Source organism: Leptosomus discolor, chromosome 2 (genome assembly GCF_034619465.1).
Source record: "Leptosomus discolor isolate bLepDis1 chromosome 2, bLepDis1.hap2, whole genome shotgun sequence".
NCBI classification, from domain to species: domain Eukaryota; kingdom Metazoa; phylum Chordata; class Aves; order Leptosomiformes; family Leptosomidae; genus Leptosomus; species Leptosomus discolor.
This window is the reverse complement of record NC_141392.1, coordinates 19,212,501-19,229,538: the sequence shown is the minus strand read 5'-3', so window position 1 is coordinate 19,229,538 and position 17,038 is coordinate 19,212,501. Positions and strand designations below refer to the sequence as shown.

Below are 17,038 nucleotides of genomic sequence, written 5' to 3'. Positions count from 1 at the left end.
AGCTATTTTGACAACACAAGGAAAGCAGAAACTAAAGAGCTCTCTCTCTTTGTAGGTTTTTCTGTGACTGTGGTGCTGGAACGCTGTCTAATCCCTGTACGCTTGCTGGAGAGCCTACACATGATACAGATACACTATATGACTCTGCTCCACCTATAGAATCTAATACATTGCAGCACAACTGAATTCCTTTCAGAAAGAAAGTCCTGCCATTCTAATATCATAACTGTTAAAACTTTTTTTTTGGAGGAAGTTATACTTGCCCATTTCTGCAGAAAGAGACTGTATTAAAGCGGATGTGTGAGGTGTTGACACTATGGAGCTCAACCTACCAAAAAAGAAAGTGGCAATATGTTGACTCAGGATAACAGAACTGGGCGTTTTAGCATTACTGTGTAAACAAAGACTTTGAAGGGACAGAAGTGAAGAAAAATAAGCTGCAATTTTGTACAGATACCAACTTCTGAAAGCTGGTGTTTTTACAAGTAGCATTGAGACGCAGTCCAATTTGCAGTAGTACTATTCTGTAGACAAGCAGCATTCTTTGTTGCTGCCTTTATGGACATGGGTACCAATTGCTTTTGTAACATGGTAAAAAATGTGAGCTAGCACTTCTGCATTTCTTTTGATTTTTTTAACATTTATTCAGATTGAGAAATATGATTTTAATGCTTTAATCTCATGTAGTTTGTTTCTAATTTCAAGCAAAAAATCTTATTGTACTTGAATGTGTCCTGTTTCGTTAGCACACCTAGACTTGCTGTAACTGTACTCATGTCCCAGTATGTACGTTCTTTCTATGAAAGAGAAAACACTAATCTTAAATTATATCCAGCAATTTTTCTGGTGTCCTCTGAAGTTAGAATAATCTCCTTCCCTGCCCCAGCAATAGTCTGTACTCAAACCACCCTAACAACAGCGAGTGTTTTAATGAGACTTCCTAGACTATAATGCACTATAAAACAAAGTACCCATGTAACTAAGTTTTGTGAAAGAAATTTTACTATGTTTTAAAGTACACAGTAGAAAGTCTCCTCAAAACAGTCTTGTACTTTACTCTGTTCATAGTTTTTTTTGAACAGTCTGGACATTACTTACATAACCTGCTGGAACTCACAGCAATTTCCTGCTCTAATGAAGCTGAGACAAGTATATATACAGCCCTATACAGTTTCATAGCTTTTTTCCATTTATGTGTATTGGTGACAGTGGGTAATCAACAGCCTGAAAGTGTATGCATGTACCATAACATCTAGACTTAATATATTGTGGAGTACTCAATAACCATTATGTAGAGGGTAGGTAAGAATTAAAGGGTTTAATTTCCTAGGAAAGACAATGGAAAAATGGTCATTTTTAAAAAATAAAGTTTATTAGATCATAATGTTGTCTGATACCACCTTTTTGAGAAACCGCCAGTACAAAACACTTGTGTTCTTAAAGGTGCTCCATCATAGCGGTAAGTTTCTGAACACCCTTTGCATCGCTCGTGGCGCCATCCACCAGCAGGCACAGAGACCTGAGGGAAACAACAGTCACCTTCCCCAACACTGACACCGAGGGGCAGAGCCAGAGCATCCCGGTACTGGCACAGCCCTGAGCACCGCAGGTGCCACTTTGTGCCTGGTGCGAAGGCTGCCAGCAGCCATCGCTGCCCCCGGGGGCTCCAGCACTACCGTACTGGGCCCCGGTCCCCCCAGCGCTGCAGAGCGGCTATCTGCACTGGCCTTATTCAGGCACTCCCTCCGTTCGGCTCGGCTCCCTGCCAGCCCGGCACTCGGCCCCAGAGACCAGCACAGCCACCCAGGGCTTAAAATACTGCATTACTCATCCTGTCTGCCCTCATGTGGTCAGGCGTTAGTACTCCCTCCCTCGCTGCTTGTGAAGTACATTTGATATTCACAGAAATAGTTTTAACTGCCCCCTCTGCTGTGAGACTAAGAGCCAAAGCCACTGCCCAAATTTTAAAATGGATGCCTACTAAGCGATGTGCAACTTCAAAGCAGAAAACCAAGGCCTTACCTAAATATTCTCAGGGAAATGGTCATTTTTTCAAACTCTCGTGCTTTTCTGTGCCCCTTCTGAATAACTTCCTCTGGAATATTAGCAAGTCTTGCTGCATTGAAGCCATAGCTCTTTGGGCATGCTCCTTCAGTGAACTTATACAGGAATGTAATGGTTTCCTGGCTTGGATCTTCACTCTCATTTTCAACCATACAGGCCTAGAAAGGGTAAGTTACAGGTCAGCATATGTCATACTTGCCTACAGACTAATAAATGCGTGAAAAATCACATCCTTTTCTCAGGACATCTCTGTGACGGGGCAGATGACTGCAGAAAAGCACACACAGGACAAGAAGTCCCAAGCGTCCATGCCTGCAGCGCATGTGCCACCCTCACACGTACCATGTGGCCAAGCCGCACAGCCGCGTTGTGTGAATAGTCCTCCACCAGCGAATGGTAGTGGGTGGAGAACAGCGTCCGACACTTGATTTTCTCTGCGAGTTCTTTCACAACTGCACTCGCTATAGCTGTTCCGTCAAAAGTAGCTGTGCCTCTGCCTGGAGAGGAAACAGAAAAGCTGTGGTGCTCCCAGGAACAAAAGTGACCAAGCAAATTCAAGCCAGAGTTTACTTGCTACTGAAGAGACACCCCCCCCGCCCAATTCTGAATATTAACAAAGAGAAACAAAGATGCTTTTCTAAAGACAAATGCAATACCTTGTTCACCCTGTATCAATGCGTGGTGTTTGGTTTTCTCCCTCCTCACTGCGTGGAAGATTGTCAAACAGCCATGAGTAGTGAGAGCCACCAGCATCAGTGTGAAGTGACCAGAGTATTTGCTCTGTAACACTCACACTCTCTTCTGCACTGCTCTCCTGAGACTTGCCGCTGGCTTGCCACAAGTAATTACACAAAGGAAAGCAGGAAAACTCAGCTAGAAATAGGCTAATAGTGAGGGGGGTGTGGGGTATTAGCTCCCAGGGCACTGAAGGATGTATGAAACACAAAAAACAATGTGTTTCAGAGAACCACATAGATGCTGACCAGCTAAACATGAGGAACATTATGATAAAACTGCCCCTGTGTACTTGGTTGCCATTTAAACAGCCCAACCACCTTACAGCTAGTCTTTAACCTTAGCTTTAATTTCCACCTATTGAAAAATAGACAAATTACCCAGTTCATCCACAAGAACAAGGGAATGCTCTGTTGCATGCTGGAGAATGCTGGAAGTCTCACTCAATTCAACAAAGAAGGTACTTTCACCTTTAAAAGAGATGACAAAAAAAAGCGCCATGAAGTAGTCAAAGATGTGAAAACCACAACTCAACCCCCATTCCATCTGCACTACTCTTCGTTAAGCTAAAATGAAACTCAACAGCAAACTGAAGATTAACAAAAACACAAAGCTTTTTTCCCAGCATCAAAATGGTGGGTCTTCATTTGCCAGAAAAAGCAGGTTTTGGTTCCTTAAGAGTACCAGCATGGGCACAAGTAACAATTGATTGGTTTAGGCCACCTTATCTGTCTGCTTTTAATAGCACTGATCAGAGGTACCAGCTGGACAAAAAGAAGGGCACACAAAGGCTACATGATGGGGAGAATCTTCTGCCCCTTCTTGCTCCTGAATGCAAGAGGCAGGGCTAAGATGTGAAAAAGCAAGCAGAAAAAGCTTTAAAAAGACATCAGAGACTAGAGTCGCTGGTGTGGTTGTTGTTGTCATAAGGTAAGGAATTATGCAGATAATTAAGGCTGTGCTCATATGTACTCAACCCGAGTGAAGTATGACAAAAGACAGACACTGCTGCTAAGGCCTGAACATCTTGCAGGAGCTCCAGCAACCCAGGTAACATGAGGCCTGAAATTTAGATCTGAAATTGGTTTTTAGCAGATTACAAGCAGAAGTACACTATTATTTTGACCCTTGCACACAATAAATCCACAGGTAAGAAGTCCAGATTTACTAGTTCTTTGTAGTTTTCATGCCAAATAATCACGTGCAGCAGCAATTACTGTTAATTTCAGAGCAGGCAAGATTCACCTCCTGTACCCACACTGCATGAGCACTGCTGTGCTCTAACCTAAGTTTTTCAACATGAATTATTAAGCAGTGTCCAGCAAACCTGATCTTCTGCATTTATTTAGATTTCCAGGACTGAATATGTTTTAAGTTTAGGAATAACCATTGACTCACTTCAGAAAGTAACCCCCTAAAATTACATAGGCAATTCTAAAATATTACTTAAAATCTACTTCAGGAAGGTCCTGTTGACATCCATTACAAAATGACTGCCATGGAACAACTTCCACTGTGCTTTCATTTCTACAGTGTAGGAACTAATGCGTCAAGAAGAGACTTCAAAGCCAGTTCTGCTCTGCAGCGTTCAGCCTCGTGATGTGAAAATGTTAAAACATTCATGCATGTATTTGGAGAAGAGCAGCTCTTGGCTGATGTGAAAAGAAGTTGAAAACACTATCATTTTTCTAGATGGCCTCTCTCTTGCAGAAAAAGCAGTTCATATTTCTACCAGGAGCACTTACTTAAGTACTCTTGCATTCTTAAACAAAACAGAAAATAGCTGAGCAACGAGAGTCTTAATCAAATTCTCTAGCCTTGATTTGGGAAAGTGTAAATATTTTTTTTTAATTAAGAACTCTGAATGATTCCTTTCCAAATTCCTTATGTGCAACAAGTTCAGTAGGCTTAACTCCTTTCATACTCACTGACCCACATTTTTCAGCAGAAAGATCACAGAAAATCTGCACCCTCCTTAAATGAGTTGTGATACTGCTCTTCTTACCACAAAAAATACTTATTTTTTCTAGCCCCATGACACTTTGTCTATCACCACAGGCAGACTTTCCCATTCCAGTTGTTGTGTCATCCTCCAGTTCTGTGTTCCTCTCCATAGAAGCAGCAAAATACTCCAAGAATTGTCAACTACTGCTTCCAAGTAGGAAGCCTCCCTCTCTCCATCATCTGAAGAAAATCAGATTTCAGCCGTAAGGCAGGCATTCTGATTGAAACAGGGGGGCCTCTAGACCTTGAGAGAAGGTACAAAACCAACTCCTGAACATCACACTCCTATTCCAGAATGCTTAGAATAAGATACCTATGTACAATCAACTGTATGATACCCAAAAAGATACTCCTCAGGCTTGCATCCAGCTGGAAGGCAGGCTTTAAATATTAAGTTTCATTAAAAAGTGATCCTATTGTGTCTGTCAAAAATAACAGAGGACAAGCATATCAAACCAAGCATCACTACTACCTTGTTTCTACTCCAAACAGCAACAGACAACTAATTAGTTGCCCAGCTCTCCCTGCAAAAGCAACAGACTAGCCCTTTCCAAGTTGCCACTCAGAGGAAGAAAACAAACTCACTCGGTGGCAAAAGCACCTTGGGCAGCTGGATTTCAGAAACTCACCTGACATAATTCTGTCCGAGGCACCAAGCCTCGTAAATACTCTGTCAACCGGTGTGAGCCTGCAGACTTCAGCAGGTACGTAGCACCCCAGCTGAGCCATTATAACCAGGAGACCAGCCTGCAGAACAAACATTAACACATTTAAATTTTTACCGTGGCTTGGAGCTTCAGTTCCACACAGAGAACACAGGAATGAAACTCTTATTTCCCCCAAAACAAAAACTAGAGAACATAAAGCTTCCTGCTGTTTTAACAGCTCCAGGCTGCAGCATCTTAATCTCAAGTAGGACTAAACTACTCTGAAAGCCTTCAAAACACAGCAAGTTATCACAGCCAGCAGTGTTTATAAAGCAAATTCCCTGCTGCTTTCCTCCTTGATGCTGTGTTTTCATCTTGTTCTACCTGCAGAAGCATCTTTTGCCAGATCATGCCAAGTCCTGGATAAGGCCACTTGAAAAAGGTAAAAGATACTCCATCACTTTTTCCCGACCATCTCTCATAAGAGAAATAAAATTTACTCCTCACTGAAGTAAGTGAAAGTAGAAAATCTACTATCTAAACATGGGCATTTGCTACCAGATTAAATTTCGTCTTAAATTTTGCTGGACTGCACTGCACACCCTGCCCACTGCTGGGACCTCCTTTGACATTTTTCAACAGTCAAGTCATGTAATTCCTTTATGCAAAATACAGAGGCACTCTGCCACATTCAATCTTCTGTAGATAGTCAATCACCTGTCTCATGAGTGTAGATTTGCCGCCCATATTTGGGCCAGTTACGAGCACACAGGAAGCTTCACTATTGCTGTCTTCCTCTTTACTGCCTATCACGATGTCATTAGGAATAAAATCATCCCCGAAGAAAGTTTTTGTAATGCATGGATGGCGTGAATTTTTAAGTTCCAGGAATGGAGGAGCACTATCCACAGGCAGTAGAATTACAGGTCGGCACAGTGGTCCATCACCATCTTGACTGTAGTTAGCAAGGGACATCAAGACATCTATAAGATTAAAAGAAATTCCAGTAAGTCACTCTTTCACCTTTCTTTATTTATTCACTGGAATACATTTACTCATTGAATAGCATTTTTGTAAACAGTTTTCCATTTCTGTGACATTTTCCTCTTAAGGAAAACACCCAAGAAGTACTCCAGAAGAACAAGTAAAAGGTGGGGATATTCACAGTGTCTTTCTTCATACCTTCCAGATTTCTACTGGTGTCATAAACTAAAAACTAGAGGAGAGAATTGAAAATCTACATAATTTCACTTCAAAAGCTATTTTTTTTTAAATGTACACATATAAAATATTATTTTATTGCATTGGTTTTTAATTTGGAACAAGAGGAAATCAGCTTCTGTGACAGTGAATTACTTTGTTAAGAATCATAATACTGCTTGAAAGTTGCCAGGATAAATTTATAGAAATAGTAAAATTCTGTTGGCCTAGCAGAAAGCAGCAGCACAACCCCCCTCAATTAGCCTAGCTCTAAGGTTCTAAAAGCTGATTACCTACCTACAAAATGAGACCACGTTACATGATTTTAGAGACCTTACTTACACATATTACAGCAGAGCCTGAAAGCTGTCTCACGCTCTACTGAAAATCAACTCGGCACTTGCCCTGGCACCGTGGCGTAGCAGATGTGGCTGTTTCCCAGCTCCCCCAGCCCACTCGGAGAACCCGGCCTGCCTGCCTGCCTGCCCTCCCTTTCCTGCCCCAATGGCATTCGGAGAGCGCTTTCATTTTTCCCTGGAACAAAGACATCCCAGAGCACGTCATGCTAGTGCAGTACAAGAGTATGCCCATCCCGAGAAGGGAATGCAGGAGACTCTTCTACCTCAGAAATTTAAGGAAGATTTGGAGAAGTCTTCCCATTGGACTACCTTCTTCAAGGCAGTGACAATGACTTTTTTATTTCTAAAGGCTGCTGAGAAAGCAGCCTACTCAGACAGAAGGGAGATGACTAGCAGGTTAGATTTTTATACCTCCGTATGCATCACTGCCTCTGCTTAATAAAAGGCTACTAATCCATACAGGAGAACCCTAGGAGCAGGGCAAGACCCACCAGGCTACGCTCAACTGTGAGAAATACTCAGCTGCACACCTACAGTCACACAACAGGAATGAAGAAAGAGCTTGCAAACATAAGACCCAGCAGCTGTTCTGCCATTTACTGACAGGAAGGAAACAGGTGATCACTGTTGGTTATCAACACCATTATCACAATCGGAGTTTTTAAACTACAAATTAAGAGCTGGCAACAAGCCTTTTTTGCTTACCCAGATCAGATTTCACCATTTAGGATGCAAGAGTATTTTCACTGTATGTCAAAACGAAGAAAACCCCTTACCTAACACAGCAATGCACTCCACAGCTGTCTGCCAGTCTTTGCTGTTTTTATCGAAGTTGTAAAACAACCGCCTCATACAGTCTTTCAGTGCTGCATCTCGGCGCTCTTCAGCATTGACCATGGCAGCCAGCATCTTCTCGATCTCCTTGGTCCAGTAACGTTTATATCCCTTCCTGCTAGACTTCAACTCGTATTCCTCAGGCAAATTACGTGATACTACACTTTCTGGTATTTCCATTTGGTACCGGTTTTTGCCTGCCCCCCAGTACAGCACGGATTTGAATCCAAGCAGTTTGCGTTGCTTGTCCAGGTACTTGTGAAGATCTTCCTCAACAGCTTTAATATCCTGTAGTGCTTTATCATAATCGGGGTCAAAACCCGCTTTTGGAGTAATCACTCCTGTCTTTCGAGCCTGGTTATGATCAAAAGCAGTATCCCATCTTTTAAGCTCTGCACTCAACTCTGGGAAGCGGCCGTCTGGATTTCTGGCTTTGCGGGTGACTAGCTGCTTAAGCACTTTAGATTTGAAGTCACTGGCAATTTCTTCCATGAGATCGACAATTTCATTCATTACTTTAAACCCCTCCAGTGCAGACAAAAAGTCAGCAATTTTTTTTTTGCTGTACTTGATTTCTTCATAAAAGATGGCCCGGCTGTCAGGGTGGTTCTGACTTTTCAGTGGCGATCCAATACTGTGAATTTTGCTGAGCAGCCGTTCAAGGTCAGGAAGTTTCTTCAGGTGCTCGCTAACTTCAGATATTTTATCTGGCACTGCCAGAAGGTCTTCAACAGCATCTAAACGATCGTTGATGGATTTAGGATTACAAAGCGGAGCGCAGAGCCACTGTTTCAGGAGTCGCTTCCCAAATGGCGTACAACAAGAATCGATCCTTTCCAACAAAGTACCTTCTGTGGTTCCATTGGTTCCGTTCTGCAGGACTTCCAAGTTCATCAGGGTGACTCCATCCAGCACCATCCGCTGGTCAGTCCTGGCAAAGAAACTACTTGAACTCGTAGTTTTTGCAGTATCAATATCCACAGGGACATACTCCTCGAAGTTTGCTAGTGATAACAGCTCCTGATCAATCAGACATTTTTTGAGGTAGAAGACACATCCTCCAAGAGCTGACAAAGCTAATTCACTGTTCTCACCAGGAGTTAATCCCAGCGAGTCACTCTCTGAAGTCAGAGATTTGATTACAGAGGGCAGAGAACATCCATTTTCAGAGTTCTGTTTCTCCTTGAAATATCCTTCTTCAAGAAGGACTTTTAGTGTTTTAGATGCATTCCAAAACTGGGAACCAGAGATCAGCCCCTCCTGAATGCAGGAAACAAGTGAGCCCTTCAGTATCTTCTGTGTGTCCACAGACAGGTTCCCCTTCTCATACAATACCTGCACAGGAGTGTAATGCGCAACTAAAGTCCTAAACCTCGAACAGTGCCGGTCATCTGAGAATTGGCCTACATAAAACTTCCCCACCGATGTGTCCACAAAGCAGACCCCATAAACACGCTGTCCAGAGGAGTCTTCTTTTTCCTTAACACACAGAAGGTATTTGTTATGGTTCTCGGAGGGATCGCAGTCCAGAACGCTGTAAGTCTGAGTTCCTTTTGTGATGATTCTGCATATTTCTCTGCGTACAACCTTGTCGAATTTTGTTGGATGGGTCATTGACTTGTAGCGCGTTTCCATCATTTCGGGAGTTTCTGTTTGCTCAACGCGGGCTACCTTGTAGCCTTTCTGCACTAGAACATCAGAGAATCTGCCAAATGCAGTTTCTGGAAACCCTGAATGGGCCCAAGTACCTTTCATGAAGATCAGGCCCAGCTCATTTACGCCAGTGACTGCATCCATATGATACAACTCATAGAATTTTCCAACTTTGTAGAAAATCACAGCATCAAAGTTTTGACTTTTCAGCTGCCACCACCTCCGCATTCCTGGTGTACACTTGTTGAGATAGTCCTCAGGTACATACAGAGTACATGGGTCATAATTGGGGTCACCCTGCCGTTTCCTGTGTGCATCTTTCTTCTTCCCTTCCTGCAGCCAATCAAGCTTTTCATGTTCCCATACTGCAAAGCCACCAGTGCCTCCACTGCAAGCATTTGCTTGAGATTCAAAACTCTCCGGTGCTGCAAATGATGTCAGCTTAGACTTGGCTTCTAAAGAAACCGTTGCTGCTCTTTTGGGTGTTTCAGAACGTTCATTTTCTAAGCTACTCCTCTTAGCAGGATTATTTACGTCTCTTCTCTTTCGTTTAGAAGGGACTTTTATAGGACTTTCTGCAACACTCTCTGCGTCTGTCTCCATGTCAGTAGATTCATTTTCATCCACCCCACTACTACCTTCCTCGCTGCTTGCTGCTTCTTTCGCATCAGGCTTGAACTCTACATCAGAGCCATCATGATCACTGTCAGAATCCAACACTCGTCGTCTTTTGGCTTTTATGGCACTTTCCCTGTTCGTTACTCGCTTGTTACTTTTCACATCCTCCTCACTATTGCAGTCATCACTGTTGCCTGATGCACTTTCACTCATCTGCTGGAAAAACAAATTATTTTACCTATAGAAAATTCTGGCTACAAAGTAAAGTATCCCTGCTGCAAAAAAGCTGCGCAAAAACATGCAATAATGCAGCAGCTACGATATTTCAAGCAAGAGACAGTAGAGCCACTGCCAATTCCATTTACCTTCACAGAATTTAATTTTTTTCCTGGAAAACAAACTGCTACTGGCCAGTGGCATAATCCCTCCTCTTTGTATTCTTTACAGCCTCATTCATTATTTTGCATAAGTGATGCTGATGAACAAAACATTTAAACAGGACAAAAGGCATATAGTCTACAAAATTCAGCACAATGAAGAAACACCTCCATAAGCTAACTCCACGCTATCGGGTTTTTTTCTACTGACCTATGTCAGAAATGTGATTGGGTTTTGCAGCCTGTCAGTACCAGCCGATGTGAGTTTTCACTACGATTTTTTGGGGGGTTAACTACCTATTTCCACCTACAAACATACTACCTTCAAGAAAGTCGTGCATGTCCAGGAGAAAGAAAAGAAACCCCATTATTTGCCTTTTTAGCCCGAAACCTTAAGAACTCTGAGAAACAGGAGTGGAAAGACTGTAACAAGTGCAAGTCCCAGCACCCACTGCACTACTGCCACAAACATAACACAATGCTTAGAGTGGCACCTGTCCCTCGGGGCAATGTCACACTGGAGAAAGAGCAGATGGGCCATGCTGACAGAGGAGGCAAGGAAAACCACTATCCTGTTAGCAGTCTCCTCATACAGTTCCTTTACAAAGAAATCTAAATCTATTCTGGTGCATATGGTGGTACTGAAATAATGGTTGAATCATTCACAATACAGTGTGAATACAATACAATAGAAGATCTCTTTTCAGTTACCCCACCAACAGATTGGTGTTAACAGCACAAGAATTTGTATTTTAGCGCTACTTCACAAGATGAGGGCAGGCTCCAAAAATCCAATGTTAACACTTTAAGATGAATACTCAAAAAGTTACAAATTTCTACATTGTGGCAAATTAAAACTTCAGATCAAACTTATGGGAACTTGGAATATGAATAGCAGATAAAGAAGGTAAAAAGGTGCATCAGAAAAAAAGTACTTTCTCACTCATGAGGTGCGTCACCTGGGTTACCCAGGGGGTGATCAAAGAGAGTTACAGAAGTTAAGTAATTCTGAGGTCAGTCCGTACCCTACAGAACAGGTAAGGTTCTACTTACTACAACCAGAAAAGGTAAGAAAGAGACCAGCATATGATACACCACAGAAGCAGTACAAACCCAAGACATATGGATACACATGCATGCATGATTAAAGAGCAGATAAGCTCTGATCACTGTACCAGAGAACTGCAGGACATTCCATGCTTAGTTCCAAGAGACAGTTTCTAAGTTTAGCATTATTTCTGAAAATGACAGCAAGCAGGAAAAAAAACAATTTACCTCCATTTCCTCCTCTTCCTCCTCCTCCTCCTCTGTGTCTGAAGGTTCACTGCATACTGCCAGTTCAAGCCGCTTAGTTTTATCTTTACTCATTGCATCATCCGCTAGCACCATAGCTCTTTTAATTTCAGGCTTTGTACTATAAAACATACCTCCCTTCAGCGTCTCCCCATCTGATGAACCTGTAAAACCACAAATAATTTGCCAGAAATTGAAGTTAGTCTAGCACTTAGCCAGTCCTTTAGTTAGTGTTCATACTTCACTTTAAAATGTATTCAGGCAACTAGTATAATTATCTAACACTGTGTCGTTACCAGTCATTCCCACCACGTCTTAAATATAGCAACCCATCACTCATTCAGCCTGATAAACTACCCCTAGAGAAAGTCTGAACACTCACAAATGACATGCCTACGTAGTAGATGAACACTTGCATTACCACATCCAAATACTGCTAAGCTAAGCTACAAACACCCTCACACCAACTACAGTTACTGTTGAAAGCAACACTTTATACTAGCGGCACAGCAGACCTAACTGAGACCACACGGCTATTCTAGGAACGACAGGTAAGTTCAACCCTTTCAAGCAAAGTTATCTTCAAGTTATGGGCAGTCACCTATGACATAGATCTCTCGGCTAAATCTCTGCTGGCCGCTCGAACGGCTCCTGTAAGCGTGGCAAGGCATCCACACCTAACACCAACTTATCAGCCAGATTAGCTGATCGTCAGCCACTCTAGCAATTCACCCGGACACTGCAGGGTATGGAGCAAAGCCTACTATTAATAACTGCACCACCCCTCATCCTCTTTCATATCCCTTGAGCGCCAACCACAGCTTCTCCTTCCACTCCCCATGCATAAACACAACAACCAAGCCAGCCAATCTGCAGACTGATTTCTAGAAAGGGTCCCCAAAGATGCCGAGACTCATCTTCATGGCATGCTCAAGTAATGAATGATATATATAACATATAACTTGGGGAAAGAAAGAAGGGGGACATAAGAGTACACCATAGATGGGAAAGGACAATTCCTTCTTCTGCCCGTGCAAGTTTAGCTGGCTACACACGACAGTAGGATCTGCCTGAATAGGTCCTTAGATGCGGTCTTCTGAATCCCTTCGTACGCTGCTACTGAGGCTTCAGCTCTAAGTCAATGGCAGACAAAAGGCAGCTGACTTGTAGGAGGGCAACTATCCCAGGAACAGGCCAAACAGAATTCACTCCCACATTCATTTCTTCGACCTTGCAGAAGCAAAGCAGGGAGCTACAAGTAGCTGCTTCTACAGCACAAATGCAACACGTTAACAAACCAGATCTCCATTTTAGTTTTGCAAATGCAGTGACACAATCTAAAAATCTTTTGTGGTTAACATTGACAATTTAACAGCGGCCGGAGAAAAATCTCATCATATAATTTAACTGCATACTCAAGTGTGCAACACCTGCATATTCATTTAGCCAACTTGTATGTAACCCCACTTCTTGCATGCCCAACTGTTAAAGTCCAGCCCTGCGCCATCTACATTTATTGTTACAAACAATAACACAATGTAAGAAGCTTCTCCATTTTCTTACTCAAAGACTCCAATACTCTTACTTTGTATACAAAGGTGCCCTTTGTCTGAATTTAAAAGCAAAGCATGTATTTTAAACGTTTGTTCTGCATTAACCACATTTCCTGTAGACAGACCAGTGCTTCTGTGCTTAAACATTTCAAACACTTACTTTTCAGCAATTTTCTTTCAGTAAACAGATCAATTCTCCTTACCTGTATTTGCTTCTAAATGCAACTGCAAGCTGTTAAAGTATATTTGATTCTTTTAAAATACCTTCAGGAAGTTCTTCAAGATAACAAACACCAACTCTGTTAGTAATGAAGCACTACCCTAACACACACTCTGAATTCTCAAGTTATCCACTTTATTAACAAACCTGTACTGCACTGCTTAAAAGAAGTTACACCACAGTAGAATCAATTTTAGTTACCCAACATCCTCTGCCTAGTATTTTGATTCTGGACAAACTGCAGTTCCCAAATAGCTGCTTAAAAATTGGGTTTGACATTCCTAATAATTTAAGCATTTCAGGGCTAGAATGGATTTATCTTTTAGGTATTTTTTTACATTTATTGGAGAAATAAAGGAGAAAACTTTAAAACATAAGCAAGCTTTAAGTTTGTGTTCTAACTGAATAAACACGAGGGCTTAGTCGTTTATGTCTGAAGAATGTATAACCATAAATGCATCTGTAACTCTCAAAAACTTGCCTTCTCTAACTTAAAAAGTACAAAACATGCTTTCCTACTCAATACTAATCTTGGTTTTCCTGCTCTTTCTCTATGTAGACTACCATACCGTATACTCCGTGCCTATTTTTCCAAAACCAGTGGCATATTTCCATTTCAAAAAGTTTTATTTATCTCTCTTACCTTTATATGGCCTCAGATATTTCATACTGACCCAGCCCCTTGTAGGGCTGTCATCAAAAAACTGTACGTGGACACGAGTGGATTTCCCTTTTCCTCTGACTATTGTTCTTTCAGTCGGATGGTTGTATATGAGACACGGCCACCAAGGATAACCTTCCATCTTGGCCCAGACCAAGTCACCAGGTGAATACTCACAGGAGAAACTGCAAAGACAACAAATGTGGAATTTAAGGAACATAAACACTTAAAACAGCTCTCTTCATAAACGTAACTGCACACTGCTGCTGAGCAGCTTGCCCTCTGAAGGTCTTGGAAGGATCCTAGGTGGTGCAACCTGGATTATGCAGTCCTTCTCTACCACCACCAATACTTCTCTTAGACGATTTTTTGGATTTGGATCCCCACCAATTTCTACTGGATCTCCACAGAGACAAGAGCTTTACAGTCACAGAAGACTGAGGTTGGCAGACACCTCTGAGAGTCATCTTGTCCAAGCCCCCTGCTCAAGCAGGGCCACCTAGAGCCACGTGTAACCAGTCTTACTGGATTTCTTAAGGGAGGGGGAGAGAATAACTGAGTCCGACCAGACACTAACTGAAAGAAAAAAAGACAGCACACTACCTGTTATGAATGGTCAACCTACACAACTACGACAACTTTTCCTGTAGAGACTAACTCTCAACAGGGCACCTAAAGGAAATGAGTATAATTTCAAAAAACCCCCAAGCTACAAAAATAAATAAATAAATAAATAAATAAATAAAGACTCTGCAAAGCACCTGATGCAACTTTTATTTGCTCGCTCCTTCCAGATTTCAACCCAGCCGCTGCCACACTCTACCGCTGATGACTGGGGCTGTCGCTAAACAACCAGCGACATTCAGTTCGCTGACGTTTGAGATACGAACCATCGCGACACAGCACAGAAAGGAAATTTAGGCACGAGGGAAAAAAACGTGTTTCAAAACACTGCAGACTAATGGCAAGATCCCCGTCTCCGCAGGTGGTGGCGTCCACCCGCCGCCCCAGCCCCGGCCCCGGCTGGGGGATAAGGTCGCTGCCCGTAGCACCACCCCCCGCCCGGGGAGCGCCTCCTCCCGCCAAGGCGCCGCACGCCGGGCCTCCAGCGCCGGGGTCACGCACGCACGCACGCACGCACACGCCCCGCGTCCCACCGAGCGCCCGCTCCGAACAAGCCCCCGGCACGGGAGGGCCCCGGCGGGCGGACACGGGCTGCCGGAGTGCGGGGAGGGACACGCCGGCGCCCCGAAGGGTCCCGCTCCAACCGCCAGCGGCGGCAGAGCCAGCCCCGCCCCGCCCCCCTCCGCAACTGCCGGCGCGCGCTGCCCGCCCCCTCCCCGCGGCGCGCGCTGCCGCTCCCGCCCCCGCCGCCCCCCCCTTGAGGCAGGCCGCTCTCCCGCGGCCTCCTCTCCCCGCCGCCGGCTACCTGGGGGCCTTGGCCGCCGCACCGTCTCCTCCGCCCTTCTCCCCCGCCTCCTTGCGCCGGGCCGCGGCTCTGCCCGGTGCGCCGTTGCTCGCCGCGGCGGCGGGGCTGGTAGCGGCCTCGCGGCCATTCTGCTCCCCCGAAGCGCGTCGGCGGTTCCCCGCGTCGGCCTGCGGAGGGGCGGGTGCCGGTGCGGCCTCCCGCGGCGGTGCCGGGGAGGCCTTGGGGAAGAAGCGGAGCAGGGTGCTCTGGCGAGACATAGCCACGGCGGGAAGCGCGGCCCGCCGCCAGCGCGCGCCAAGCCACCGCCCGTCCCGCCCCTGGGCGTGGCCGCCCCCGGCTCCGCCCGTCAGCGCGCGCGCTACCAGCCGCGGCGGGCGGGAACGGCTGTGGGAGTGTCGCGGTGCCGCCTGGCTCCCCGCTCCGGCAGGCCTGAGCCCCGGCCCCGGGAGGCGCTCCTCCAGCCCTCCCCAACGCCGCCGGGGCCTCCGCGTTTGCCCGCCTCCCCTCTCCCCGCCGCTGGCAGAGGGCCTGGGGCGCCTCGGGGCCCGCCGTGCGGCCGCCTCCCGGCCCGCTGCGCCGCGGCCTCCCGGGCGGGCGCTCCCCGAGCTCAGTAGCTGCCAGCAAGGTCTCTCCTTGTTAACTAGAGCGCTTCAAACCCTGCCCCTTGTCCGCAGTGGGGCCGCGGCGGTTGTTGCGGTGAATGTCGAGCTGGGATGGGCCCACAAAAACACCCTCAGGGGAGCAGAAGCTGTGGCGCCCGCGTTGGCGAGCTGCCCTCCCGCTCCTGCAGCAGGGTATGAGAGCAGCGCGGTGCGGGGGAGAGGAGGAGGAGAAGCTCGGGCAGCTGCCGGCCCTGCTGACGGGCTGCAAGGTGGTGCTCCTCAGCCGGCTTTACTGGCAGGTGCACGGTAGAGCGGAGAAATGGCAGCTCAAATAACACGACCTCTTCCTCTGCTCTTACCACGTTTTTTTCATATTCATAGGTGAGGTCCGTTAAAACCAATTTTTGGATGCATTCGAATACAATCCATTTCATGGCTCCGAACTGTTGTGCTTAAGCTACAGTATCACGGAGCAAAAATAAGAACTTATTTTTATCAGCATAAATTCAGAGAAAATTGTTTATTGTCAGTAGAAGTCTTGTCAGCATAGCTGTTTCTTTCACTAAAATCGCCGTTTAATATTGCGAGCCAAAACCTCTCCTACCGTTCAGCACAACCGTAGCCAAAAGTGTCCCAGGCGCCGCTCCCACCGCGGGTAAAATGGAACTGCAAAGTGAGGATTTGACCACAAGAGGTCATGCAAACCCAGCCGATAACTGAAGCATTTCAACAGCGTGAGCCTTCGAAAAGAAGTATTTCCGTTTAAAAGTGCCTGGAAGTGGAACATGC

General features: G+C 45.1%; 2 protein-coding genes across 5 annotated transcripts in view; one reads left to right on the top strand and one right to left on the bottom strand.

Moving 5' to 3' along the window:
• The window catches only part of FBXO11 (F-box protein 11), a 78,785-nt gene extending 77,401 nt beyond the window's left edge, over positions 1 to 1,384 (top strand). For all 3 annotated transcript variants that reach the window (XM_086482231.1, XM_086482228.1, XM_086482229.1), the window contains one exon: positions 56 to 1,384. In XM_086482231.1, the coding sequence (XP_086338357.1) occupies positions 56 to 185 (130 nt within the window). In that variant the 3' untranslated portion in view covers positions 186 to 1,384. The remainder of the gene's footprint in view (positions 1 to 55) is intronic.
• Positions 1,385 to 1,437: 53 nt separating this feature from the next.
• MSH6 (mutS homolog 6) lies at positions 1,438 to 15,904 on the bottom strand. Of its 2 annotated transcripts, XM_086460677.1 has the most exons (10): positions 15,648 to 15,904; positions 14,201 to 14,403; positions 11,767 to 11,948; positions 7,786 to 10,330; positions 6,168 to 6,433; positions 5,433 to 5,550; positions 3,180 to 3,269; positions 2,407 to 2,561; positions 2,023 to 2,222; positions 1,438 to 1,519 (listed from the first exon to the last, which is right to left on the bottom strand). In XM_086460677.1, the coding sequence occupies exons 1-10, from the start codon at positions 15,902 to 15,904 to the stop codon at positions 1,438 to 1,440; spliced, it is 4,098 nt and encodes a 1,365-aa protein (XP_086316803.1). The 2 variants fall into 2 exon arrangements, with proteins under 2 accessions (XP_086316803.1, XP_086316804.1); XM_086460678.1 differs by lacking the exons at positions 1,438 to 1,519; positions 15,648 to 15,904 and having other exon boundaries at positions 2,030 to 2,211; positions 2,409 to 2,561; positions 7,786 to 10,327; positions 14,201 to 14,396.
• Between the last annotated feature and the right edge of the window lie 1,134 nt (positions 15,905 to 17,038).